This window comes from Nycticebus coucang, chromosome 22, assembly GCF_027406575.1.
Source record: "Nycticebus coucang isolate mNycCou1 chromosome 22, mNycCou1.pri, whole genome shotgun sequence".
NCBI classification, from domain to species: domain Eukaryota; kingdom Metazoa; phylum Chordata; class Mammalia; order Primates; family Lorisidae; genus Nycticebus; species Nycticebus coucang.
In genome coordinates, this window is record NC_069801.1 from 49,751,274 (window position 1) to 49,778,896 (window position 27,623).

General features: G+C 48.1%; 2 protein-coding genes across 4 annotated transcripts in view; one reads left to right on the forward strand and one right to left on the reverse strand.

Annotated features, from left to right (window-relative positions):
* Positions 1-248: 248 nt before the first annotated feature.
* On the reverse strand, positions 249-27,133 carry ECHDC2 (enoyl-CoA hydratase domain containing 2). Of its 3 annotated transcripts, none has more exons than XM_053576530.1 (10): positions 26,655-26,836; positions 16,693-16,760; positions 16,519-16,606; positions 13,130-13,216; positions 12,244-12,336; positions 10,959-11,018; positions 10,601-10,788; positions 3,455-3,505; positions 1,541-1,588; positions 268-753 (listed from the first exon to the last, which is right to left on the reverse strand). In XM_053576530.1, the coding sequence occupies exons 1-10, from the start codon at positions 26,785-26,787 to the stop codon at positions 676-678; spliced, it is 894 nt and encodes a 297-aa protein (XP_053432505.1). In that variant the 5' UTR covers positions 26,788-26,836; the 3' UTR covers positions 268-675. The 3 variants fall into 3 exon arrangements, with proteins under 3 accessions (XP_053432504.1, XP_053432505.1, XP_053432503.1); XM_053576528.1 differs by having other exon boundaries at positions 275-753; positions 10,959-11,015; positions 26,655-27,116; XM_053576529.1 differs by lacking the exon at positions 3,455-3,505 and having other exon boundaries at positions 249-753; positions 26,655-27,133.
* Positions 24,357-27,623, forward strand: part of SCP2 (sterol carrier protein 2) — a 159,607-nt gene continuing 156,340 nt past the window's right edge. Inside the window, exon 1 of the mRNA XM_053576525.1 lies at positions 24,357-24,438. Coding sequence (XP_053432500.1) covers positions 24,364-24,438 — 75 coding nt within the window. The 5' untranslated portion in view covers positions 24,357-24,363. The remainder of the gene's footprint in view (positions 24,439-27,623) is intronic.

Below are 27,623 nucleotides of genomic sequence, written 5' to 3' on the forward strand. Positions count from 1 at the left end.
AGATTGCTGACTTTGAGACCAACCTGAGCAAAAAGCAAGACCCTGTCTCTACTAAAAATAGAAAAACTAAGGCAAGAGGATTGCTTGAGCCCAAGAGCTGGAGGTTGCTGTGAACTATGATGCCATGCACTCCACCCATGGTGACAGCTTGAGACTCTGTCTCAAAAAAATCTTCACAACAGTCATTTTGCAGATGAGAAATCCGAGGCCTAGAGGTTAAACAATTTGTCCAAGGTTTAACCACAGCAAGTAACTGGTAGAGAGCTTCTGTCTGATCCTGACACATGCTCATTCAGTAACCAACATTTATTTATTGTGTCTTTTGTCACGATCTTTTGACATCTGTACTTAATTCCTTATAACTGAGAGACAGAGGTTAGGGCCTGAGAGCCAACGATACAAAGACCCAGAGGGATCTATTATAGTACTAGTTTATTATTCAAATAGGGAGAGACAGACATTCTCCAAAGCATATATGACCCTAGTGATTAGCCATAGTGATGATAAGAAAGGCAGCAGTAAGTGGTATAGTCAGCACCCAGGTACCAGTCACGTTCCATCCATCATTGTCTTTGTGAAGAAACAGAAGCCCAGAGAGGTGGAATGGTGAAGGCAGTCCCGCTGCAGTTTTTCCTTCTGGATCCAGCTCTTTAAGGCATCCTAAGGTTAAGTGGGCTACTTGCCAACAAATCTTGGGGGCCGCTTCTCCCTAAAGGCGGCCATGCCCTCCAGCCGGTCCTGGGTTGGGATATTCTGCAACAATGTATGGAATATTAATGTGTGTGTGTGTGGGGGGGGATCAGGACTACAGGCCAAAAAAAACATTGCTTCAGCTTGTTCAGCCTTTGACAAGGCCATGATCTAAGTGTTTCTGACTTCAGTCTTGAGCCATGCAAAGGCATAAGCCTCAGTGGCTCCTTTGTCTCCTGGGGAGAGCAGACTGGCTCTAGGATCTGAGCTCCCTCGCTGTTGCCTCACACTACTTGCAGGTTTCCAGGGAGCTCCCTATCTCTGCCACAGTCTAAGAACAAGGCTCCTCTGTAGAGAAGAAAGATTAGCCTTTGCAGTAAGAAATCTGGCTTTGAATCTGAGTGTATAGCTGTTTCCCACTAGGTTCTGCAAGCCTACAAGTGTTTTGGATATTTGTTAATCTGGAGATCAGCATTTTTTACTCACTGAATAAGTCAGTCCCAGGTTTACAGCCCTTTGAACACACACAACCTGCAGGCTATATATAACTAAGCCTTGATGCTCCAACCCAGCCTGGCCACTGCAGTGGCCTCTGGTACAGGGAGAGCAGGAGCCGTGTAAGTACCTCTTTGTTTTCTTGTGATTTTTCTGGGCACTAAGTGGGGCAGTATGTATCACCATCAGATGGCTGAGGAAATAATCCCAGAGAGCAGCAGGGTAGCTCCCTCGGAACCATTCTAGGTTAATTATGGGGAGGAACCCTCTAAACTGGGCATGTATTATACAGTCTCCCCCAACTCTGGCCCAGCCTCTGTTAACCAGCACACATGGAAGGGCAGCAGCCACATACCTGGGCATAGCATATCCCTTCAATGGCCATCCCTGATGCAATGTCCACCTGTAAGAAAGAAGTACTGCGTGGATCCCTCTGCAACCATACTGGGAGCCAGCCTACACTATTGCCTCCACCAGGCTGTACGAACAGAGATGGCTGTGATAAGAAACTCCCTAGCTAAAGCAGGAACACCTTAACAATGACAAACACGGGCGGCGCCTGTGGCTCAGTGAGTAGGGCGCCGGCCCCATATACTGAGGGTGGTGGGTTCAAACCCGGCCCCGGCCCCGGCCCCGGCCCCGGCCAAACTGTAACAAAAAAAATAGCCGGGCGTTGTGGCGGGCGCCTGTAGTCCCAGCTGCTCGGGAGGCTGAGGCAGGAGAATCGCCTAAGCCCAGGAGTTGGAGGTTGCTGTGAGCTGTGTGAGGCCACGGCACTCTACCGAGGGCAATAAAGTAAGACCCTGTCTCTGCAAAAAAAAAAAAAAAAGATCAACATACCTGCAGAGACCCTGTGTAAGGGAGGAGTCCCTAGTCTTCCATTTGGCTGCCTCACCATGCCTTGCACCACCCTGTTAGCTTTGCTTGCTTCTTTTTTTTTTTTTTGTAGAGACAGAGTCTCACTTTACCACCTTCAGTAGAGTGCCATGATGTCACAGGACTCACAGCAACCTCTAGCTCTTGGGCTTCTGCGATTCTCCTGCCTCAGCCTCCCGAGCAGCTGGGACTACAGGCGCCCCCCACAACGCCCGGCTATTTTTTGGTTGCAGTTCAGCCGAGGCTGGGTTTGAACCCGCCACCCTTGGTATATGGGGCCGGCGCCCTACTCACTGAGCCACAGGCGCCACCCAACTTCGCTTGCTTCTGTTGCCCTCAAGAAGAACCTGGCTCCTGGCAGTTTCTCCAGCCTCCAGGCCCAGGGCTTATATGATTAGCACTTAGAAGAACCATTCCATTCACAGCGACGGTTAGCATCCCTATCACACAGCTGAGAAATGTGAGGCACAGGAAGCTGAGCGTTCACAACAGAATGTGCACAAGCAGGTCTTGGACCCAGACCATCTGTTCCCCAGCCTGCCTTCTACTCTGCATGCTGCCTGTCTTTCCCAAGTTCCTGTCCGTCAAGCTGTTTGTTTTTATAGCTCTGTTCTGCTCAAACTTCCTCTTCTCTGGAATTCTTATCCTTCCCATGGCCCAACTCCGGAAAACGTTCTTTAAGCCACATTGTCCAGTGTGGCAGCCACTAACCACATATGCCTGCTGAGCACTTGAACTGTGATTAGCTTGAAAGAAGAACTAAATGTTGCATTTGTTTTTAATTAAGTTTAAAAGTCAAGTGCAATCTTATAGCCAGCACTTTAACCTCTCCAGGGTGTCTGCTTAGTATCATTAATCTTTTATTAGAGATTTGTGTCTTCTTGCCCCTTCCCTACTTTGGGGGCAGTGACCATATTTAACTCATCTCTATGTCCCAGTTTCTCACTCAAGTCTAGATTCAATGTGTGGTGAGGGAATCGCTGGGTGAGTTGAAGTCCAGGGGTGGGTTAGCTCCATGCGCAGCAGCGCCCTGGGCCCTTGAGGCCACATTACTGACTCTCAGCACAACCCCGCAACATTGAGTGGGAGCCACACAGACCTGGATTTTTTTCTACTCCCTCTATGACCTTGGGCCAGTCACTTACCCTTTCTGAACCTCAATTGTTTTCCTCTGTCCAAAGGGGGCAAAGAGGATAAAATGCAAACAATTATCTGGTCAAAGTTCCCATTTTGCAGATGGGTAAATTGGGCAGAGCCAAGAGGTCAGAGTCTTTTCGAAGATTCCAGTTTTTGAGTTCTTTGCAGCTGTGCTGTCACTGAGCCCTAAAAGCACTCACTGTCCTGGCCATGAGTGACTTTAGTGGACCCAAGTCCCAAAGCCAAACCCTCTCACCTCTATTCCTCGGTCAATGGCTACTTTGCCCAGCCGCACAGCAATGGGGGCCTAGGGAAAAGGAAACGGTTGAGGAAGGATCAGTGCTGATAGAAATTTGGACAGGGAGACAGTGGACTACTGTGTCTAGTTCCAGCTGTTCTACTGACCTATCTCGTTAGTGTTCTAACCTGTTAGTTGAGGTTTCTTTTCTATAAAGGAAGTCAGACTCTGATCCCCGACCCTCCCAATCCTAACCATCTGGGGTTCTTGTCATTCAGCCTGTCCTTCCAAGGTGTCCAACATACTATACAAAGTGCTTTCCTGGCTTGCGGCGCCAGCCACATAACACTGAAGTTGGCGGGTTCGAACCTGGCCGGGGCCAGCTAACCAACAATGACAACTGCAATAAAAAATAGCAGGGGTTGTGGCGGGTGCCTGTAGTCCCAGCCACTTTGGGAGGCTGAGGCAAGAGAAATGCCTAAACCCAAGAGTTGGAGGTTGCTGTGAGCTATGATGCTACAGCGTCATAGAAAAGAGCAAAAAAAAACAAAGTGCTTTCCTACCCACAGACTATCAGAAAAAGACAATGATTTTTTTTTTTAATTTTTTTTTAGAGACAGAGTCTCACATTGTCACCCTTGGTAGAGTGCCATAGTGTCACAGCTCACAGTAACCTCCAACTCCTGGGCTTAGGCAACTCTCTTGCCTCAGCCTCCTGAGCAGCTGGGACTACAGGCGCTCGCCACAATGCCTGGCTATTTTTGGTGTTGCAGTTTGGCAGGGGCCGAGTTCCAACCTGCCACCCTCGCACATGAGGCCGTCGCCTTACTCAACTAAGCCACAGGCGCCGCCCAAGTCAATGATACTTAAAGGGCTAGCATGGAGGCTGTAAATGAAAAAAACTACATGAAAATGAAAAAGTTCAGACTTGGGGAATAAAGGACAAAAGTCAAAAATGGAAGAAAAACACTTGTGAGAGATGAGTTTCCTTTATAAAAAGTTGGTAAGTTGGTGCAATTTTTGAAAAACATTTACAAAAGGCATGTAAAGGTAGTTCATAGGAAAGGAAATTTAAGTGCAGAGCATGTCCCGCAGCTGCAGGCAGGTCCTACAGTGAGGTGGTGCAGTGAGTGGTGCTCACTGTTGCTGAGACTGGAGAGACTGGTGTTTATTTGCATGCATTGACGCGCCTTGGGAAAGCAATCTGGCAAAATTACATGCACGTGCTCTTGGTTGCAACTCCATGTAGGGAGTCACTCCAGCAATTTTGGTATAGCAAAATGATAAAACATAAAGGTTCATCAGTAGGATACAGGTTAATGATGACATATCCATGCCATGACTACAAAAGTATACAGTTGTATAAAAGTTATGTGCTAACGTGGAAAAATCTCCAAAAGATGTCAGGTGCAAAAAGCAAGTTGCTTCCTGGTGTGTATATTACATTTCCATTTGTGTAAAATGTGTTGTTTTGGGGAGAAAAATTAAGGAAATGGAGATCTTCATTTTTTGTTTTGTATAGTTCCATACTACTTTAATTCTTTATTATGTATATTTTAATTGTTAAATTTTCTGTTAGAACTGAATTAACCTCTAAAGGTATATTCCTTGTCCTCTAAACCATTAAAAGGAATTTAACAATTATTTAAATATATGACTACATGTGCAAAATATGTATTATATGTAATGAAAATATCTGGAAAAGTTTGCAAATTGTTAACAGTGATGATCTCTGGGGAGAAGAAAGGTTTGGGCTCTTTGGGTGACCAACTCCAGGTTTGGTTGTGACGGAAGGGTTATTGGGACATGGGACTACTAGTGCAGCCACAGGTAAACTAGGATGAGCTGATTTTTACCTTATATTCTTATCATTCCTCTGCTCTCTCATTTGCTTGCTATGAATATATATTATTGAGACACAGTCTTGCTCTGTTGCCCAGGCTACATTAGGCAATGGCTTAATGATAGCCTAGTGCAACCTCCAACTCCTGGTCTCAAGAAGTCCTCCTGCCTCAGCCTTCCAAGTAGCTGGGATTAGAGGCTCACAATACCACGTCTGGCTGTTATTTCTAAATTTCTTATATAGTAGAGTCTTGTTATGTTGGCCACGCTGATCTCAAACTCGTGGTCTCAAGTGATCCTCCTGTGTCAGCCTACCAAAGTGGAAGGATGACAGTGCCTGGACATCATAATTATTATTATTTAGGTAACTATCTAGTAAAGAAACTGATTTTTCACTAAAGAAAGTTAAACTAGGCTTGGTGCCTGTAGCTCAAGCGGCTAAGACGCCTGCCACATATACCAGAGCTGGAGGGTTCGAATCCAGCCTGGGCTTGCCAAACAATGACAACTATAACCAAAAGTGGCCAGGCGTTGTGGCGGGCATCTGTGGTCCCAGCTACTTGGGAGGCTGAGGCAAGAGAATTGCTTAAGCCCAGGAGTTGGAGGTTGCTGTGAGCTGTGATGCCACAGCACTCTACCCAGGGCCACAGCTTGAGGCTCTGTCTCAAAAAAAAAAAAACAAAAAAGTTAAACTATACATAGTACATATGTAGGTGGAGACTGGGGGGGCAGTGACTCATGCCTGTAATCCCAGTACTTTGGGAAGCCAGGGCTTTGAGATCATCCTGGGTAACAAAGCAGACCCCTTCTCTACAAAAAAAAATTTTTTTTTTATAGAGATGGAGTCTTACTTTATCGCCCTTGGTAGAGTGCTGTGGCGTTACAGCTCACAGCAACCTCCAACTCCTGGCCTTAGGCAATTCTATTGTTTCAGCCTCCCAAGTAGCTGGGACTATAGGCACCTGCCACAACACCCAGCTATTTTTTTGTTGCAGTTTGGCCAGGACCAGGTTTGAACCCACCACCCTGGGTATATGGGCCTGGCGCCCTACCCACTGAGCCACAGGCACCGCTCTAAATTCTTTTTTTTTTTTTGTCTGTAGAGACAGAGTCTCACTTTATGGCCCTCGGTAGAGTGCCGTGGCCTCACACAGCTCACAGCAACCTCCAACTCCTGGGCTTAGGCGATTCTCCTGCCTCAGCCTCCCGAGTAGCTGGGACTACAGTGTAGCCTGCCACAACGCCCGGCTATTTTTTTGTTGCAGTTTGGCCGGGGCTGGGTTTGAACCCGCCACCCTCGGTATATGGGGCCGGCATCCTGCTCATTGAGCCACAGGTGCTGCCCTTGTTTTTTTTTTTTTAATTAGCTGGATGTAGTGGCATGCACTTGTAATCTTAGCTAGCTACCGCAGTGAGCTGTGATTATGCCACTGCACTCCAGTCTGGGCAGTAAGTGTGACCCTGTCTCTGAAAATGAGAAAGAAAACAAATGCATTATCCAAAGGAGAATGTGTATTTACTACTTAAGGGAGAAATCCAAGTACGGACCTTGAAGATATTTTTTTTTCTGGGCTGAATAAACTCTGGAACCATGACGTCTTAGAGTAGTTTGTCCACTAGATGGTGGCCATCTGCCACCCTCACCGGCACACCCACCAGGGCCCCCTCTTTGCTCTGAGCACCTGGCAACACAGCTGGACATTGCAGGCTTGCTTTTCACGTTGCAGAAGGTCTTTGAAATTGGCCACTCTAGGACAGTTTCTGGTAGACTGGTGTTTGGAATACAAAGCTACTTTTACTGAAAATATTGGTGATTGTGTTAGTATAGTAGTTACTTCATTGTATTTGGTATATATCGGTATACGTCATCTTGTGATTATCATCTTTAGTTTATGCAGAAAGACAAACTGTAGACAGTCTGCAGCTCTAGTTGTGGAAACTGCAATCAGTTGTTACCTTGAGTGACTCAGAATTCTGTATTACTTTTCTAAGCAAGTGTAGCAGAACCCTGACAGCATTTAAATTATCTAGGCAATGGTCAGGCTATCCATTTATGCATGAGACTGGAAAAAGAAAAATGCTTTCTTTCTGTTAAACCAAAGCTTTTGGTTTAAATTATCAATTTTTACAAGTTATAGTCCCTGACCCCCAAATTAAAGAAGATCTCAGTTATAAGAGGCAGGATTATTTAAATTTAAGGGAAGACTGCGAGGCTGAGGCAGGAGGATCACTTAAGCCCAGGAGTTGGAGGTTGCTGTGAGCTGTTTGATGCCAAGGCACTCTACTGAGGGCCATAAAGTAGTGAGACTCTGTCTCTACAAAAAAAAAAAAAAATAAGGGAAGACTGCTCGGGAGGCTGAGGCAAGAGAATCGCGTAAGCCCAAGAGTTAGAGGTTGCTGTGAGCCGCGTGATGCCAGGGCACTCTACCGAGGGCGGTACAGTGAGACTCTGTCTCTACAAAAAAAAAAAAAAAGTGATTAAATTTAAGGGAAGGATTTTTTTTTTAATTACCTATTTTCATGGTTAATTCAAATACAGTCAATATTAAAATGATGTATAATTAACATGTTTTATAAACTTAACTTTTGTAATATGTTTGTAAATTTTCTGTATTGTAAATGTGTTAGTTTCATAGTTTTTGAAATTTTATACATATTCTGTACTCTTGACAAAATAGCAGGGTTTTTTATTACATTGTTTTTTTGTAAAATAAATGCTGACATACCAATGTTGTCTTATTTTGATATTGGAATCACTTTTTGTGACCTTGACAAGCAGATCATTGAACCTTTCCAGGTCTGTTTTCTCATAAATGGTAGATAATTAATTAGATTGTTCAAATGGTTGAGACTGTATTAAAAGCACCAGTAGAGGGCCGGGCATGGTGGCTCACGCCTGTAATCCCAGCATTCGGAGGCCAAGGTGGGTGGATTTTTTTTTTTTCCACTTTTTGGCCGAGGCTGGGTTCAAACCTGCCACCTCCAGCATATGGGGCCAGTGCCCCACCCCTTTGAGCCACAGGCACCGCCCAAAGTGGGTGGATTGCCTGAGCTCACTGGTTTGAGACCTTGTCTCTAAAAATAGCTGGGCATTGTGGCGGGTGCCTATAGTCCCAGCTACTTGGGAGGCTGAGGCAAGAGGATTGCTAAGCCCAAGAGTTTCAGGTTGCTGTGAGCTGAGCTGTGAGGGCACTATACTGTGAGACAAAGTGAGACTCTGTCTCAAAAAGATAATAAATAAATTACCTAGTAGCAGTTGGACATGGTGGCTCATGCCTATAATTCTAGGACTCTGGGAGGCTGAGGCCAGTGGATTGCTTAAGCTCAGAAGTTCAAGAGTAGCCTGAACAAGAGTGAGAGCCTGTCTCTACTAAAAGCAGAAAAAATTAGGTAGGCGTGATGGTGGGTACCTGTAGTCCCAGCTACTTAGGAGGCTGAGGCAAGAAGATGACTTGAACCCAGGATTTTGAGGTTGCTGTGAGCTACGATGCCACAACATTCTACTCAGGATGACAGAATGAGACTGGCACACCCCCTCCCCAGAAAAAAGTACCTAGTAGCATTGTGTCTGACAGTTGAGAGATACTGGGAACAGGCCCAATCAAGATTTATTATAAGTTAAACCTACCTCCGCCATTTATTATAAGTTAGTCAAACCTACTTCTGTTTCAACTGCTTTTATATCTTTATGGAAACTTGAGATCTCCTGCCCCCAACTCCTTCTACCCTGGGCTGCTATATAGTTGTGAGAAGATGGCAGAGCCTTTCAAGACCTGGAGACTGCAGCCAGCCAGACCTAGCTGTCTCTGCTGATGTCTTTAGGCTCTGGGCAAGGCCTAAACCTACTCCAGTGAGCAGCTCCAAACTTTTGGTGACTATGCTCCAAAGTTACTTGAGGATTTGTAATATATTTTTCAGGGACAGAGTCTCACTTTCTTGCTCCCTGTAAAGTGCTGTTGTGTCACAGCTCACAGCAACCTCAAACTCTCGGGCTTAAGGGATTCTTTGCCTCAGACTCCCAAGTAGCTGGTACTACAGCCCGCCACAACACCTGGCTATTTTTTAATAGGATGGTTTTGAACTCATGAGCTCAAGCACTCCACTCTCATTGGCCTCCCAGAGTGTAGGATTACAGGTGTGAGCCACTGTGCCTGGCCTTATTCGAGGATTTTAAAAAGTAAGGCTGATGGGGTGGCTCACAGTTATAATTCTAACACTCTGGGAGGCCGAGGCGAGAGGACTGTTTGAGCTCATGAGTTCAAGACCAGCCTGAGCAAGACCGAGACCCTGTTTCTACTAAAAAAAAAATAGAAACCCCCGCCCCCTCCTCCAAAAAAAAAAAAAAAAACCTAGCCGGGCATGGTGGTACATGCCCATAGTCCCAGCTCCTCAGGAAGCTGAGGCAGGAAGATTGCTCAAGCCCAGGAGTTTGAGGTTGCCGTGAGCTATGACACCATGGTACTCTACCCAGGGTCTCAAAAAAATAAGTCTTTTTTTTTTTTTTTTTATTGGCCGGGGCAGGGTGTGAACCCGCCACCTCCGGCATATGGGACTGGTGCCCTACTGCTTGAGCCACAGGCGCCGCCTCAAAAAAAATGAGTCTTAACACCTGTCCTACGTGATAAATTTCAAGAATTTCTGTACCAGGAAGTATGGTAGGAAAGGAAAGGTGGGCTGGAAGTTCTGTATTCCTCTTAGAATCTTGCCTTTTCAGTCTTTGGGACAGTAAGGCTACTTTATAATACTGTTGCCAGGAGCCACATGTGGCTAGTGTCGCTGAGGAACAAAATGTCTCACAAAGGTCTGTTGGATAGTATTAGTCTGAGGCTTTCGTGCTCATTTGATTCTAGTCCTTTGGAATTCAATTTTCATTTTAATTCAAAATTAAAATCTGATTTGATTGGCGGCGCAGTGGCTCACGCCTGTAATCCTAACACTCTGGTAGACCGAGGCAGGTGGATTGCCTGAACTCACAGGTTTAAGACCAGCCTGAGCAAGTGCAAGACCCTGTCTCTAAAAATAGCCAGGCACTGTTGTGGGAGCCTGTAGTCCCAGCTACTTGGGAGGCTAAGGCAAGAGAATCACTTGAACCCAAGAGTTTGAGGTTGCTATGAGCTGTGATGCCAGGGCACTCTACTGAGGGTGACATAGTAAGACTGTCTCAAAAAAAAAGTTTTTTGATTTGATTTTGTTCACTGGATGGCTGAAGAGATCAAAAACTCCAAAAAGGGTTAAGTTTTTGTCTTTGGGTGAATGGATACACAGCCCCAGGGAACACCATGCCTTCCAATAGTGCAGGCCCGCCCTCCCGTGCCAGCACACCTGAGGCAGGATCTCTTGGGCCAGGGCTCGTGCCCGGTGGTAGGCAGCATCCCCCTCCTGGTTCTGGGCCACCGCGTGATTCACCAGCCCCAGTGCATGGGCCTGCTCGCCACTTAGTCTTCGGCCCGTGAAGATCAGCTCTTTTGCCAGGGCCACCCCCAGGCAGCGGGGCAGCCTCTGGGTCCCTCCTGCCAGGTGGATGGGTTAGGGTGAGGAATTGGCATTGGAATTGGGAGTCAGCCAAGACTTCTCAGAGGAGCAGACAGACTTAGAGCGGAAGGGCAGGGCCCAAACACAGGGCAGGATAGAGTGGGACGGGCAGGTGGAAGGGGGTGGTAGGTGCTCTTGGTGAGGTTACCTGCCCCTGGGAGGAGCCCTCGAGTGGTCTCAATCAGTCCCATGACAGCCGAGGAAGCTGCTTAAACAGAACAGAGTGAGTCCGCTCTGCCAATCCTCAGTGCTAATCCCTAGGGAGAAAGGACACCTGCCTCTGGTCTACTCTACCCTCCAGACCCTGCCCTCGCCTGAAGCCAGGAGGCCCAGGCACCCCTTATCCTACCATGCCCTTTGCTGGAGTTGTGTGTCACCAGCAAGTCTCACCCTTCCTGAGCCTCAAAGGTGGAAAAAATGATTGGCCCTCTTCTGCTGCTAAGGAGTACATGAGTAACGGTGCTTAGAACAAGGAAGGGGCTCCCAGAAGATGCCTGATAACCTATTTGTAGGTTGATAGATCCCCTTAGCTCTGGCCTGGCCTACAGTGTCAGTGACTCCTGCCCCTATCACGGTGGTCCCTCCCAGCTTTGTCACACCCGGAAGTGTCCCTGACTTGAGTCTATGTCCTGAGTTCCACCTCCTCCGAGAAGTTTCCCTTGACTGATCTTCACCCCTCCCCACAGGCGCTCCCTCTCCTTAATCCCCTCAGCCCAGGCCATGTGAGCTGTGTAATGTCAAGCTCATGAGGCTTCATTAACACCTTCACCCTCTTGGTCCTCTCGGAAACACTAAGTCAGCTGCCTGAACATGGGCAAGTCAGAAGTTGGAGCCGGGACCTGGTCAAGTCCTTCTCTTTGACCTGCACTGTGTAGTTAGAAGTGACCCTCATGCCTAGAGGTAGCACACTTACTCCTGGGTTTGCAGGAGAAAGCACTGGGGCAAGAGTGGCACCCTGACGGCTCTCAGGCTCCATCTAACTGCCTCCGAGAAGGGCTGCTCACCACCACGGCAGTTACCCTAAAATGTGATCAGTTACCTTCGTTCCCTCCACTTTTCAGACTAAGCTCAATTGCTCAGAACAAGTAATGTGATTAGCTCTGCCACTGATGGTCTCTGCGGCTCACCTTTGTTCAAAACATTATAAATAAATCTGACTTGGACAGAATCAGAAGCTTGGACGTTCATCTTTGTCTTCCTCGGCTTTCCCTCTCCATAATCCTTTTACTGTCAGCAGTTGCTCTGAGGGGCTTAGGATCATTCTTGAAATGAGGGAGGCAACTTTTGCCTAAGTCCCTTTGTTCCCAACACCACCTGTTTTGCTCCTGGTTGGAAGTCCAAGTGCAGTCACTGACTGCAGAAGCTCCAGACTTACCCAGTCTCACTCATCCTCCCATCCTCATCCCCCCTCCACCTTACTCCCTAGTCAATACCTGCCACTCGGAGGTCACAGGCCAAGGCAAGCTCCAGGCCTCCACCCAAGGCAAACCCATCCATAGCAGCAATGGTGGGTGCAGGGAAGGCTGCTGTGGAGATGAAGGAGGGCTCAGCTGCAAGGACCTGGCAGGACCAGGACAAGACTCAAGGTTGAGGAGGCGGGTGAGCTGGTCCCAGGTCAGGGATCACCTGCTGCCTCAGCCAGGTTATCCAGAAGTCAGTATTCCTTCCTATCAGGGAAACTTCTGGGATCAGCTGGGGAATGAGAACAGGAAGATGGGCTGGGTGATCCCTACGCAGGCCTACTCCTGCTGGCCACCCAGGGCCCTGCCTTCTGCCCGTCAGGCTCGGTACTCCATGCTGAGACCATAGAACTGAATCAGACATGGAGCTCAGTCTAACAGGGAAGGCCAACATGTAATCAGGCAGTGATTTCAGTTCTCTGACAAAAGGAAGCTTGGAAGGTGTGTCAGGAAGGCTTCCTGGAGGAGAAGGGAATGGATGAGTAAAAGTCCAGGTGGCCAAGAAGGGGTATCCGGGGTTCCAGGCAAAGGGAACAGTAATTGCAGAGCCTGAAAGCACAGGTGGAGAAACCTGACTGACGCCTGGAATGGCCGGGCCTGAGCTCTGAGGGCAGCGTGCAGCGCAAAGACTGGAGTCCCAGCTCCCCCTCTAGGAAAAATGCCCTCTGGGCCCTCCAGCCCTCTCCTCTAGATCCTTGTACCCGTCCATCCCCCTGGGAGAGTCATCTGTCTTCCCACTGAGTGCAAAACAAAGCACTCAGCTTAGAGGATGGAGGGTGGGGGTGAAGCTGGCATCTGCAGGGGTCCCAGACTCCCTCCTCCAACCCCCCCCACCCCCCAGCCCAGCCCAGCCCCTCACCGATCTCATCCATCAGGCCTCGGAGTCTCTGGACAAAGACGCCCACTTCTGCCTCACTCATTTGTGCCCGCTCCTTTAGGTCTGCACCTGCAGATGGCAAGGGGTTGGTGCCAGCCCCTGGGAAAATGGCTCATTGGGGAATCCCAGCAAAGGAGACTTGAGAAGGAGCCAAAGAGGAAGAAGAAACACCGGAAACCCAGTCAAGGAAGGGGCAGGGGAGAGAAGTATTAAACAAGGAAAGATTCGGGTGGCGCCTGTGTCTCAGTGAGTAGGGCGCTGGGCCCGTATATTGAGGGTTGCAGGTTCGAACCCGGCCCCAGCCAAACTGCAACAACAACAAAAAATAGCCGGCCATTGTGGAGTGCGCCTGTAGGCTGGGAGGCTGAGGCAAGAGAATCGCCTAAGCCCAGGAGTTGGAGGTTGCTGTGAGCTGTGATGCCACACCACTCTACAAGGGAGATAAAGTGAGACTCTGTCTCTTAAAAAAAAGAAAAGGTTAAAATGGGTTGGGATGGTGGTTCATGCCTGTAATACTAGCTCTTTGGGAGGCTGACTAGCACTTTGAGAGGTTGAGATAGGAAGACTGCTTGAGGGCAGAAGTTGTGGACCAACCTGGGCAATATAGTAAGACCACTATAAAATTTTTGTTTTTAGAGACAGAGTGTCACTTTGTCACCCTCGGTAGAGTGCCATTGCATCACAGCTCACAGCAACCTCCAGCTCTCTTGGACTTAGGCAATTCTCTTGCCTCAGCCTCCCGAGTAGCTGGGACTACAGGTGCCCACCACAACGGCCGGCTAATGTTTTTTTGTTGTTACAGTTTGGCCAGGGCCGGGTTTGAACTTCCCACCCTCAGTATATGGTGCCGGCACCCTATTCACTAAGCCACCCACTATAAAAAATTTTGCCTCAAGGGCAGTACCTATGGCTCAGTGAGTAGAGCACTGGCCCCATGTACCCCCAGGGCAGCGGGTTCGAACCCAGGCCCCACCAAACTGCAACAACAACAACAACAACAAAAAATAGCTGGTGTTGTGGTGGGTGCCTGTAGTCCTAGCTAACTCCTGAGGCTGAGGCAAGAGAATCGCCTAAGCCCAAGAGCTAGAGGTTGCTGTGTGCTGTGACGCCACAGCACTCTACCAAGGGTGACAAAGTGAGACTGTCTCTCAAAAAAAAAATTTTTTTTATTTGCCTCTATGAAAAATTACAAAACTTAAAAAAAAAAAAAAGAAAAATTACAAAATTAGCTGGGAGTAGGGGTGTACCTGGCTACTTGGGAGGCTGAGACAAGAGGATCACTTGAGACCAGGAGTTAAGGGTTGCAGTGAGCTATAACTGCACCACTGCACCCCAGCCTAGGTGACAGAGCGAAACTTTATCTCTCACACTCTCAGACACACACATACACACAAATGGTTAAAATGGTAAATTTGGTGTTATTTATTTATTTTTTTTGTTTTGTTTTTTTGGCCGGGGCAGGATTTGAACCCACCACTTCTGGCATATGGGACCAGTGCCCTACTCCTTGAGCTACAGGCGCTGCCCCAAATTTGGTGTTATTTATATATATATATATATATATATATATATTTTTTTTTTTTTTTGTAGAGACAGAGTCTCACTGTACCGCCCTTGGGTAGAGTGCCGTGGCGTCACACAGCCCACAGCAACCTCTAACTCTTGGGCTTACGCGATCCTCCTGCCTCAGCCTCCCGAGCAGCTGGGACTACAGGCGCCCGCCACAACGCTCGGCTATTTTTTTGTTGTTGCAGTTTGGCCGGGGCTGGGTTTGAACCCGCCACCCTCGGCATATGGGGCCGGCACCCTACTCACTGAGCCATAGGCGCCGCCCTCGGTGTTATTTATATTTTATCTTTTTTTTTTTTGCAGTTTTTGGTGAGGGCTGGGTCTGAACCCACCACCTCTGGCATATGGGGCCAGTGTCCTACTCCTTTGAGCCACAGGTGCTGTCCAACTTTTTTTTTTTTTTTTTGAGACAGAGTCTCATGTCACCCTCGGTAGAGTGCCATGGTGTCACAGCTCACAGCAACCTCCAACTCTTGTGCTTAAGTGATTCTCTTGTCTCAGCCTCTCAAGCAGCTGGGACTCCAGGTGTCCACCACAATGCCCAGCTATTTTTTGGTTGTAGTTGTCATTGTTGTTTGGCAGGCCCAGGCTGTGTTCAAACCCACCAGCTCCAGTGTATGTGGCTGGCACCCTAACTGCTGAGCTACAGGTGCCAAGCCAATTTTATCAACATTTTTAAGTTAAATAAATAATAAAGTAAAAGTTAATTTATTGACTAATTAATTTTTTAAAGGCAAACTCAGGCCGGGTGGGGTGGCTCACACCTGTAATTCTAGCACTCTGGGAGGCCAAGGCAGGTGGATCCCCTGAGCTCAAGAGTTTGAGACTAGTCTGAGTGAGAGTGAGACCCTGTCTCTACTAAAAAAAAAAAAAATAGAAAAAATAGCTGGGCACAGCGGCAGGCGCCTATAGTCCTCCCAGCTACTCAGGAGGCTGAGGCAGAAGGATTGCTTGAGCCCAGGAGTCTGAGGTTGCTGTGAGCTATGACACCATGGCACTCTAGCCAGGGTGACAGAGATTTTTGTTTCTTTTTTTTTGAGAGAGAGTCTCACTATGTTGCCTTTGGTAGAGTACCATGGGGTCACACCTCACAGCAACCTCCAACTCTTGGGCTCAAGCGATTTTCTTGCCTCAGCCTCCCAAGTAGCTGAGACTACAGGCTCCTGCCACAACGTCCAGCTACAGAGAGTCTGTTTCAAAAAATTAAAAATAGGTTCAGCACCTGTAGCTCAGCAGCTAGGGCACCAGCCACATACACTGGAGCTGGTGGGTTCGAATCCAACCCGGGCCTGCCAAACAACAATGACGGCTGCAACCAAAAAACAGCCGGGCATTGTAGTGGGCACCTGTAGTCCCAGCTACTTGGGAGGCTGAGGCAAGAGAATCGCTTAAACCGAGGAGTTGGAGGTTGCTGTGAGCTGTGACACCATGGCACTCTACCCAGGGCAACAGCTTGAGGCTCTGTCTCAAAAAAAGAAAAAAAAAAAAAACAAGGTCAGTGGGGTCCCAGGAGGGCCAGAGGTCAAGTAAGAGAACTGAGAAACAAGCACAGATACAGTGGCACGTCAGTGGGCAAGAGCCTTGATGAGAATGGTGACCATGTTGGGGCCATCAAAGGCCAAATGTTGGGGGATAAGAGAAGTGTGAATATAGAGTCTTCAAGTCCTGACCAGAGGAAGCTTCTGAGTTCATATATGTAAAATGGGAATAGTGAGTTCTATGCTGGAGCTGATCTCAGGCTTCCCCCAAGCCCTGCAGGCTGGCGGGAGGCTGCACAGCCCTGGGATGGGGACAGAACCTACCTGCACAGAACACACCCTTCACTCCACTTCTGAAGATCAGGACCCGCAGTTCCCGTTCCATTCGCAGCTGGGCCAGAGCATCCAGCAACTACAGGGGACACCAGGTCAGATACTCGGTCAGATACGCCCAGACCATCCCCAGACACGCCGCCCCACTCCCACGCCCTCTCTTACCTCACTGACCAAGACATTCCCCAAGGCATTGCGGGCATGGGGTCTGTTCATCAGAATCTCAGAGATTCCTGTAGGGGACAAGGCAGCCGTGGTGAGCTTACTAGGCCTTCTCACTCCTGCCTGTGTTCCAGGCAGCCTCTGCCCTAGACAACCGGAGTGACCAAGCAGCTTGAGGGCTTTCCTAGCCCTAAAACGGAGAGAATAAACCTCCCTCTTTCTGCCTCACAGGGGAGTAGAAGGGCTCGTGAGCTGTGAAGCAAAATGACCATCCCAGTAGCCCTCGTCTGCTTCTGCCATCATCAGGCGCGCACCCCGCTTCATGTTCACAGTTCTCTCCATAGTATTCTTCCCTTCACAGTCAAACTTCTTCCTTTCGAGCAGTGTTGTTCAGCCTTTTTTATCTCACGGCACACGCGAATCTATAGTTAAACTTCTGCGCCACACTTAAATTACATTGATCAAAAAAAAAAGTGAAAAAAGAAAATACTTGCTGTGCTTTGAACTTCTTTCGAAAATAATTTAATTAATGATCTTTAAAAATTTTTGTGGCACTGGGCAGCTCCTGTGGCTCGAAGGAGTAGGGTGCTGGCCCCATATGCCAGAGGTGGTGGGTTCAAACCCAGCCCTCATCAAAAACTGCAAAAAAAAAAAAAAATTTTTTTTTTGTGGCACATGTAAGATTCTTTCTAGGCCCACTGGTTGAAAATCACTGCTCTAGAGTTTAAATAGTTACACTAAGGCAAACACCCTCGAAACCACCACCCTAATGAAGAAATAGAACAGTGCTAGTTCTTTTTTTTTTGCAGTTTTTGGCCGGGGCCCGGTTTGAACCCACCTCCTCCAGTATATGGGGCCAGCGCCCTACTCCTTGAGCCACCCAAATAGTGCTAGCTCTTACCTAGAAGCCCCACTGTGTGCCCTGACACAGCCATAGCCCCCCCAACTCCCCACCAAAATAACTTTTTTCTTTTTCATTTTTATTTTATTTTATTTATTTATTTATATATTTTTTTGTAGAGACAGAGTCTCACTTTACCGCCCTCGGTAGAGTGCCGTGATGTCACGGGACTCACAGCAACCTCCAGCTCTTGGGCTTCCGCAATCCTCCTGCCTCAGCCTCCTGAGCAGCTGGGACTACAGGTGCGCCCACAATGCCCGGCTATTTTTTTGTTGCAGTTTGGCCGGGGCTGGGTTTGAACCCGCCACCCTCGGTATATGGGGCTGGTGCCCTACTCACTGAGCCAAAAGATGAGGTCTTATAGGCTGGGTGTGGTGGCTCATGTCTGTAATCCTAGCACTCTGGGAGGCCAAGGCGTGTGGACTGCCTGAGCTTACAGGTTTGAGACCAGCCCAAGCAAGAGTAAGCCCTCCTCTCTAAAAATAGCCAGGTGTTGTGGTGGGTGCCTGTAGTCCCAGCTACTTCGGAGGCTGAGGTAAGAGAATCCTTGAGCTCAACAGTTTGAGGTTGCTGTGAGCTATGATGCCACAGCACTCTACTGAGGGCAACAAAGTGACACTCAAAAAATAAAAAACGAGGTCTCACTTTGTTGCCTAGGCTAAACTTGAACTTCTAGGCTCAAGTGATCCTCCCACCTCAGCCTCCCAAGTAGTTGGGACTACAGACTCTTGACTTTTATACTGATTACATCCATGTATTTTTTCCTAATTTTATCACCCTAGTGTGCATCCCAAGACATTATTGTTTTGTTTTGTTTTGTTTTGAGACAGAGTCTTACTCTGTGCCCTGAATAGAGTGCTGTGGCCTCATAGCTCACAGCAACCTCAAACTCTTGGGCTCAACCGATCCTCTTGTCTCAGCCTCCAAAGTAGCTGGGACTACAGGTGCCTGCCACAATGCCTGGCTAGTTTTTCTATTTTCAGTAGAGACATGGTCTCGCTCTTGCTCAGGCTGGTCCCAAACTCCTGAGCTCCTGCCATCATCACACACACACCTCTGGGAGGCCCCACCTTGGCCAGAATGCCAGAGTGCCAGAATTAGGCCACACCTGGCCATGTCATAAACTTGCCAGTTATAAATTTTTGATGTGTCTTTTAAAAGCCTGTTAAAATCCCCAGATTCTTCCTCTAGCACTGTCTTTCCCTCAAAGGTTATCTGTTAAGGAACCTGGGCATTTGACCTGCAGGGTTTCTAAAGTCTGGATTTTGCTAATTTCACAAGCATGGGGACCAATCAACTTGTTCCTCTATCACAAGAAATTGGCAACTAAATACAGAGGGTTCATCACACTCATGCTCTTTCCTCTCTGGCAAGACAGTAGCCCTTGCCCTACCTGTGTGAGGTTCTTTCACCACCAACAGCCAAGCTGCTGCTTTTTTTGCAGACAGAGTCTCATTATGTCGCCCTCCATAGAGTGCAGTGGTGTCTCAGCTCACAGCAACCTCAAACTCTTGGGCTTAAGGGATTCTCTTGCCTCAGCCTCCCGAGTAGCTGGGACTACAGGCACCTGCCACAATGCCTGGCTATTTTTTGGTTGCAGCTGTCATTGTTTAGCTGTCCTGGGCTGGGCTGGAACTCGCCAGCCTCGGTGTATGTGGCTGGTGACCTATTCACTGAGCTATGGGCACCGAGCCAGCCAAGCTTCTTAAGAGAGTTCTCTCTTTTCATTTGGCCACTTCCTGACCTTCCATTTACTTAAACCTTCTCCAATCTAGGTTGCCTCTATCACTCCCAGAAACTGTTCTCACTTCAGTGACCAATGCAGTCAGTTCACTAACCAAGGGACATGTTTGCACCCTTGTTACAACCTCTCTGTCCCAGAAACCTCTGCTGATAGTACTCACACTTCTTCTTGAATATTTCCTGCTTTGGCTTTTTTTTTTTTTTTTGTAGAGACAGAGTCTCACTTTATGGCCCTCGGTAGAGTGCCATGGCATCACACAGCTCACAGCAACCTCCAACTCCTGGGCTTCAGCGATTCTCTTGCCTCAGCCTCCCAAGTAGCTGGGACTACAGGCGCCCGCCACAACGCCCGGCTATTTTTTGGTTGCAGTTCAGCCGGGGCCAGGTTTGAACCCGCCACCCTTGGTATATGGGGCCGGCGCCTTACTGACTGAGCCACAGGTGCCGCCCCCTGCTTTGGCTTTTTAAAAGAATATTTATTTATTTATTTTTTAATGTTAGGTTTCCTCTTTAGTTTTCTTTTTTCTTTTCTTTTTTTTTTTTGGTTTCCACTTTTTACCTTCACAAAATTAAAAAGGCTTAAAATTTAATAATAACAATGTTTAAGATAAGGACTAGAAACAAAAACCTTGTAAAGAATGAATGAAGATAAATACATTCAGAAAAGAAATTAGACGATTGCTTCAATGAAATATTGAGCAATAATAATAATAATAATGCAAAAAAGTAACATTCACTTTGTCAAATAAGAGTATGTCTATTATAGAATGCTTTGATGTTGAGGTTTGTACAGAGTCATCAGTTAACTTCTTCTTTGTATTTTTCCCCCAAAGTCTCAAAAAATAGACTACTAATATTTATAAATAAAAATAAAAGACAATTTCAAGAAACAGATCATGCCAAATCTTATAGACAATAGAAAAAGAAGAAATACTTCAAAAATCATTCTACTTCATCTAGATACACCTGATATTAAAAATGGAAAAAATATATTATTATAAAGGGAAATTACAAACATATTTCACTTATAAATGAGGATGCAATATCCTAAACAACATATTAACAAGTTGAATTAAAAATTAATGTGTAGGGCGGCGCCTGTGTAAGGTGCCGGCCCCATATACTGAGGGTGGCGGGTTCAAACCCGGCCCCAGCTGAACTGCAACCAAAAAATAGCCGGGCGTTGTGGCGGGCACCTGTAGTCCCAGCTACTCGGGAGGCTGAGGCAGGAGAATCGCTGAAGCCCAGGAGTTGGAGGTTGCTGTGAGCTGTGTGAGCCCACGGCACTCTACCAAGGGCCATAAAGTGAGACTCTGTCTCTACAAAAAAAAAAAATTAATGTTTAGGCTCCGTGCCTGTGGCTGTAGTGGCTAAGGCACCAGCCACATACAACTGAGCTGGCAGGTTTGAATCCAACCCGGGCCCGCCAAACAACAATAACGGCTGCAACCAAAAAATAGCCGGGCATCGTGGCGGGTTCTTATAGTCCCAGCTACTTGGGAGGCAGAAGCAGGAGACTCGCTTGAGCCCAGGAGTTGGAGATTGCTGTGAGCTGTGATGACACAGCACTCTACCCAGGGCGACAACTTGAGGCTCTGTCTCAAAAAGAAAAATGTTAATGTTTAAGTAATGGTCAAAATTAAATCCAATTTATGTGAGAATTAGTCACTATTTTCTTTTCTTTTTTTTTCCCTTTTCCTTTCCCTCACCCCCTCCCACCTTCTCTGTCTGCTCTCCCCTTCTCCCACTCTCCCCCACTGTGTCATTAATTGTCATTAATTGTCCTCATATCAAAGTTGAATAGATAGGATTCATGCTTGTCCATTCCTGTGATGCTTCACTAAGAATAATGTGCTCCACTTCCATCCAGCTTAATACAAATACTGCAAAATCTCCATTTTTTTTTTTAAATCTCCATTTTTTTAATAGCTGAATAGTATTCCAAGGTATACATATACCACAGCTTGCTGATCCATTCCTGGGTTGAGGGGCATTTAGGCTGTTTCCACATTTTGTAAATTGAGCTGCGATAAATAGTCTAGTACAAGTGTCTTTATAATAAAAGGTTTTTTTTTTTCCTTCTGGGTAGATGCCCAGTAATGGGATTGCAGGATCAAACGGGAGGTCTAGGTTGAGTTCTTTGAGGTTTCTCCATACTTCCTTCCAAAAAGCTTGTATTAGCTTATGCTTTTAAACAGACACACTTTTAGAGCAGTTTTAGGTTCACAGCAAAAATCAAGTGGAAAGTACAGTACAAAGCGCTCCCACGCGCTCCCTGACCCCCGCTGGCCCAGCCCCTCCCGCTGTCCGCCGCCTGTCAGAGAGGGACATTCGTTTCAGCTGAGCAGCCTGCACTGTACATCGTCATCACCTGGAGGCCTCCGTTTACATTAGGGCTCATGCCTGCTGTGTATATTCTGAGGGTTTGGACAAGCAGATGACACGCACACGTGTCTGCCTTGGTGTTGGTGGCCCCACATTGTCCTGGCCTTTTCTCTTTTACCCAGTTTTTTTTTCTTGAGACACAGTCTCTAGCTGTTGCCCTGGGTAGAGTGCTGTGGCATCATAGCAACAGCAACCTCCAACTCTTGGGCTCAAGCGATCCTCTTGCCTCAGTTTTTCTATTTTTATTTATTTATTTATTTATTTTTAGAGACAGAGTCTCACTTTGTCACCCTTGGTAGAGTGCTGTGGCATCACAGGTCACAGCAGCAACCGCCAGCTCTTGGGCTTAGGCAATTCTCTTGCCTCAGCCTCCCAAGTAGCTAGGACTACAGGCGCCCGCCACAACGACCGGCTGTTTTGTTGTTGTTGCAGTTTGGCTGGGCCAGGTTTGAACCCACCACACTCAGTATATGGGGCCGGCACCCTACCCACTGAACCACAGGTGTCGCCCCAGTTTTTCTATTTTTATTTATTTATTTATTTTTGAGACAGAGCCTCAAGCTGTTGCCTTGGGTAGAGTGCTGTGTCATCATAGCTCACAGCAACCTCCAACTCCTGGGCTCAAGCGATTCTCCTGCCTCCACCTCCCAAGTAGCTGGGACTACAGGCGCCCGCCACAACACCCGGCCATTTTTTGGTTGCAGCCATCGTTTGGCGGGCCCAGGCTGGATTTAAACATGCCAGCTCAGGTGTATGTGGCTGCTGCCTTAGCCGCTTGAGCCACAAGCGCTGAGCACAGTTTTTCTATTTTTAGTAGAGATGAGGGTCTTGCTTTTTTGCTCAGCCTGCTCTTGAATCCATGAGCTCAAGCTATCCACCCACCTCAGCCTCCCAGAGTGCTGGATTACAGGCATGAGCCACTGCGCCCGGCCTCTTTTACCCAATTTTTAATCACTGACATTTCTTTTTTTTTTTTTTTTTATAGAGACAGAATCTCACTTTACCGACCTTGGTAGAGTGCCATGATGTCACAGGACTCACAGCAGCCTCCAGCTCTTGGGCTTCAGGGATTCTCCTGCCTCAGCCTCCCCAACAGCTGGGTCTACAGGCGCCCGCCACAGTGCCTGGCTATTTTTTTGTTGCAGTTTGGCCGGGGCTGGTTTTGAACCCGCCACCCTCAGTATATGGGGCCGGTGCCCTACTCACTGAGCCACAGGCGCCACCCAATCACTGACATTTCTTAAGACTCAGCCAGGCTCTCTTTATTCACTCATGTGTACATTTATGTATTGAACATGTGCTGGCCTGTGTCCTAGACACTCTGATCCCAGATGCAAGGGCAGATTCAGTCCTTGTCCTCACAGCATTTATGGTCTAGCAGAGAAGACAGATGTCAAATATTTGTGATGAGAATTTGGAAAACAGGCTCAGCTCCTATAGCTCAGCAGGTAGGGTGCCAGCTGCATACACTGGAGGTGGCAGGTTCAAACTCAGCTCGGGCCTGCCAAACAACGACAACTATGACCAAAAAATAGCCGGGCGTTGTGGCGGGCGCCTGTAGTCCCAGCTACCTGGGAGTCTGAGGCAAGAGAATCGCTTAAGCCCAAGAGTTTGAGCTTGCTGTAAGGCTGTGATGCCACAGCACTCTACCAAGGACGATAAAGTGAGACTCTGTCTCTAAAAACAAACAAACAAAAAAAATAGATAAAAAGCTTATAGAGCAAGGATATAAAGGAAGAAAATATTTTTGTACAGCTGCACAATGTGTTTTAAGCTATCTGTTATTACAAGAGTCATAAAGTTAAAAATTACAAAATAAAAAAGTTACAGTAAACCAAGGCTAACTTATATTGAAGAGGAGCGGAGGGAAAGGGGAAAAGGAAGGAGGGAGGGTGATGGGAGAGATCTCACCTAATATGCCCAATGCAAGGGTGTTCAGCATGCCCCCCGGGTGAAGGGCTCAGCTATAACTTGACTTTTACCTTAGAAACGAAAACAATGTAACCTAAACATTTGTACCCTCATATTAATCTGAATTTTTTTGAGACAGTCTCATTATGTCGCCCTCGGTGGAGTGCTATGGCATCACAGCTCACAGCAACCTCAAAGACTTGGGCTTAAGTGAGTCTCTTCCCTCGGCCTCTCAAGTGGCTAAAACTACAGGTGCCTGCCACAACGCCCTGCAATTTTCCTGTTGGAGTTGTTATTGTTGTTTAGCTGGCCTGGGCCGGGCTCCAACCCGCCAGCCTCGATGCTTGTGGCTGGCTCCATAACCACTGTGCTTCGGGTACCCAGCCTTAATCTGAAATTTTAAAAAAATCCCTGTGTAAATACTGGGGTGGCATGTGTGGCTCAAAGGAGTAGGGCGCCGGCCCCATATACTGGAGGTGGTGGTTTCAAACCTGGCCAGGGCCAAAAACAATTAAAAAAAACCCTTATACTGAAAAAAGCTTTTTTTTTTATCAGTTTTGTTTAACATGTAGTCTAGGTGTATAGTGGTTATAAAGTCTACAGTAGTGGGGGCGGCGCCTGTGGCTCAAGGAGTTGGGCACCGGTCCCATATGCTGGAGGTGGTGGGTTCAAACCCAGCCCCGGCCAAAAACCACAAAAAAAAAAAAAAGTCTACAGTAGTGAACAGTAAGGTTATGGGCCTCCATGGTCACACACCACTTGCTCATAAACCCACCCAGAGCTTCCAGTTTCTGCATGCTTTGTTCACAGTGAGTACCTTTTTACAAGTGTACCATTTTTTATCTTTTATGCCTTATGGTTTACAGGACCTGTTCTGTTTAGGTATATTTTAGGTACACAAATACTTAGCATTGTGTTGCAACTGCCTACAGTATGCAGTCAGTAACAGGCTGTTTAGGTTTGTAGCCTAGGATCAAAAGGCTATACCATAGAGCCTAAGTGTGCAGTAGGCTGTACCATCTAGGTTTGTGTAAGTACACTCTAGGATGGTCACACAAGGACATAACCATTTAATGACACATTTTCCAGAATGTAGTCTGGGTGATGCTTGACTGTTAAGAAATAGGGGCTCAGTGCCTGTGGCTCAAGCTGCTAAGGCACCAGCCACATACACCTGAGCTGGTGGGTTTGAATCCAGCTCAGGCCTGCCAAACAACAATGACGGCTCTAACCAAAAAATAGCCTGGCCTGTAGTCCCAGCTACTTGGGAGGCAGAGACAGAGGAGACTTGCTTGAGCTCAGGAGTTGGAGGTTGCTGTGAGCTCTGATGCCACAGCACTCTACCCGGGCGACAGCTTAAGGCTCTGTCTCAATGAAATAAAATAAAATAAAATAAATAGGGCTGCAAAAGAGAAGTGAAGCAGCTGAACACAGTGTCTCACACCTATAGTTCTAACACTCTGAGAGGCTGCGGTGGGTGGATTGCTTGAGCTCAGGAGTTGGACACCAGCCTGAGCAAGAGCAAGACCCATCTTTACTAAAAATGGAAAAATAAGCCCGGTGTTGTGCCAGGTGTCTGTAGTCCCAGCTACTTGGGAGGCTGAGACAGAAGGCTCGCTTGAGCCCAGGAATTCGAGATTGCTGTGAGAGAGGCTGATGCCAAAGCACTCTAACCTGGAAAACAGACTGAGACTTTGTCTTAAAAAAAACAAAACAAAAAACCCAAAACAGTGAAGAGCGGTTGGCCAGTCCATCTGACTCTCAAGGATGACAGGTAAGATGTGGCCATGCTCTGGTGCTGTCAGCCTCCGTGGAAGGTTAGTGGCTTCTACTATGAACATCAAATGAAATGACCCAACTCACTTTCTGTGAGGGTTCCCAGGCGTCCTCCACGGTTCCACCTTGGTTTCCTCTCTCTTGTCACTGACTTCCTCCCTCATATACGGGAGACAAGGACAGAGGCTTAATCTGTTTCATACTTAATCTGTCATTCATACTGGAGAAAATGATTCCCAACATTTGCAAGTGAGCCCAAAGCTCTATGACTCATAATACTTTTTCATTTATAGATGTACAGTCTGTATTTCGAGTCACTGAATTATTAGAAGAATCAGTGATGATCTAACAGTTGAGAATAGGCTCTGAAATCAGATCTGGTTCCAACTGTAAACCCAGCACAATCCGGGCCTCCATTGTTTCATCTGTGATGGCGGGAGGACAATCGGACTATCCGGGTAAACTTGGTGGGCAGTAGGCAGTGAACTAAGCGGTGTGGGATATTCTCTAGGGTCTAGCAATCCCACCTGGTCAGGGAAGGGAATGCCACCTGTGTAAATTAAAACTCGGATATAAACAATGCTGCATCAAGCGCAGGGGGAGGGGTTGCGATTGCGGGAGAAGCGGACAGGCCAGAGGTTAAGCGCAGCGCACTGAATGTGCCAGTGGCACAGAACGCGCCTTAAGTCCACCAACGCGACACAGCTCCAGTCAGTGACCGGGGAACTTTCCCCTTAATATTACACCTCTAAGTTCACCAGGGCGCAAAGCTCGCCGGCGCCCGCGGCCAGTCCCTCCCTCCGCCCCGGCCCTCGGGATTGGCTCTGCCGCCTCCGCCCCCCGAACCGTGCCAGGGCCGTTGGCAGCGGAGGCGAACCCGTCATTTTAACGCTCCTGACCCGGGTTCCTGGACCCAGGCCTACCCCTGCCCAGCTCCAGGCCCCTTCCACTCAGCCCGAGGCAACTAAAGGAGGGCTGAGGACACTGCGTTGACACAGAGCCCCACCCCAGCTGGGTCAGGCAGCCTGGTCAGGAGGTCGCCCACCCCTCTCGGGCCCTGGGCTGCTGGGGAGCCCAGACTGGGAGGCAGGCCGTTGGGGACAGAATCCTTACATGTGCGACGCGACCCGCTTCCCCACCGGCCTCGGTCTCCCCGCGCGCAGTGGGTGCGCCGGCCGTCGCTTGGGTCCGTGGCCCGGCCTCGTCCCAGCGGCTTTCCGGGCGCTTCGGGTAACGGCGCATCATTTACCTTGGTCTGGACCCTCCAGGGCACGCACTTGGATCTCGGGGTTCCCGGCCGCCCTGTTCGAGGCGCAGCCGCGGGCCCGAAGGGGCCTCCAGGGGCGCGGGAGGCGCAGGGCTCGGGGCACGACGCGCAGCATCGGGGCGCAGGCGGGGAAGGTAGCACTCGGGCCGCCACCTCCTGGGCTTGCGCTGAAAGGCTCCCCGCGGTGCCGGCGGGGCCAAGACCTCCTGCTCCACTTGCTCCACCTATGGGCCGTCGCCGCTCTCTGCACCTTCTGGGGACCGGGGACCTGTGCGGAGAAGCCCCCCTCTTCGGTGTGATTTGGGACAACATTGCCAACCTCTCTAAGCGTCAGCGTTCTAATCTGTGAAAGGGGGATGACAATGGAGGTGTGTGAACCTAGTTTACAAATATGCTTAGTAAACGTCATTTCTTTAAAAAATGCGCAGTGGTTAGGGTGTTGGCCACATGCACCCGGGCTGGTGGGTTCGAACCCGGCCCAGGCCTGCTAATTTTTATTTTAAAGATAAAATAAAAATTAGCCGGGCGTTGTGGCTCACGCCTGTAATCCTAGCACTCTAGGAGGTTAAGGTGGGTAGATTGCTTGAACTCACGAGTTGGAAAGCAGCCTGACCCAGAATGAGAACCCTCCTCCCCTTCTCTAAAAATAGCGGGGTGTTGTTGCCTGTAGTCCCAGCTACTTGGGAGGTTGAGGCAAGAGGATCTCTTGAGCCCAAGAGTTGGAGGTCTCTGTGAGCTATGACACTAGGGCACTCTGCCCAGGGTGACAGCTTGAGACTCTTGTCTCAAAAATAAATAAATAAATGAAAATAAAGTATAAAATGTCATTTCATTCTTCCTTGGGACGTGGTCTTCATTTACTCACTTCACTGCCTCACCTCCCATTTGCACCTCACAAGAGGTGAGGCACTGAAGCAGTGAAATTAGTGCCTCACCTGCTAAATTTATCTC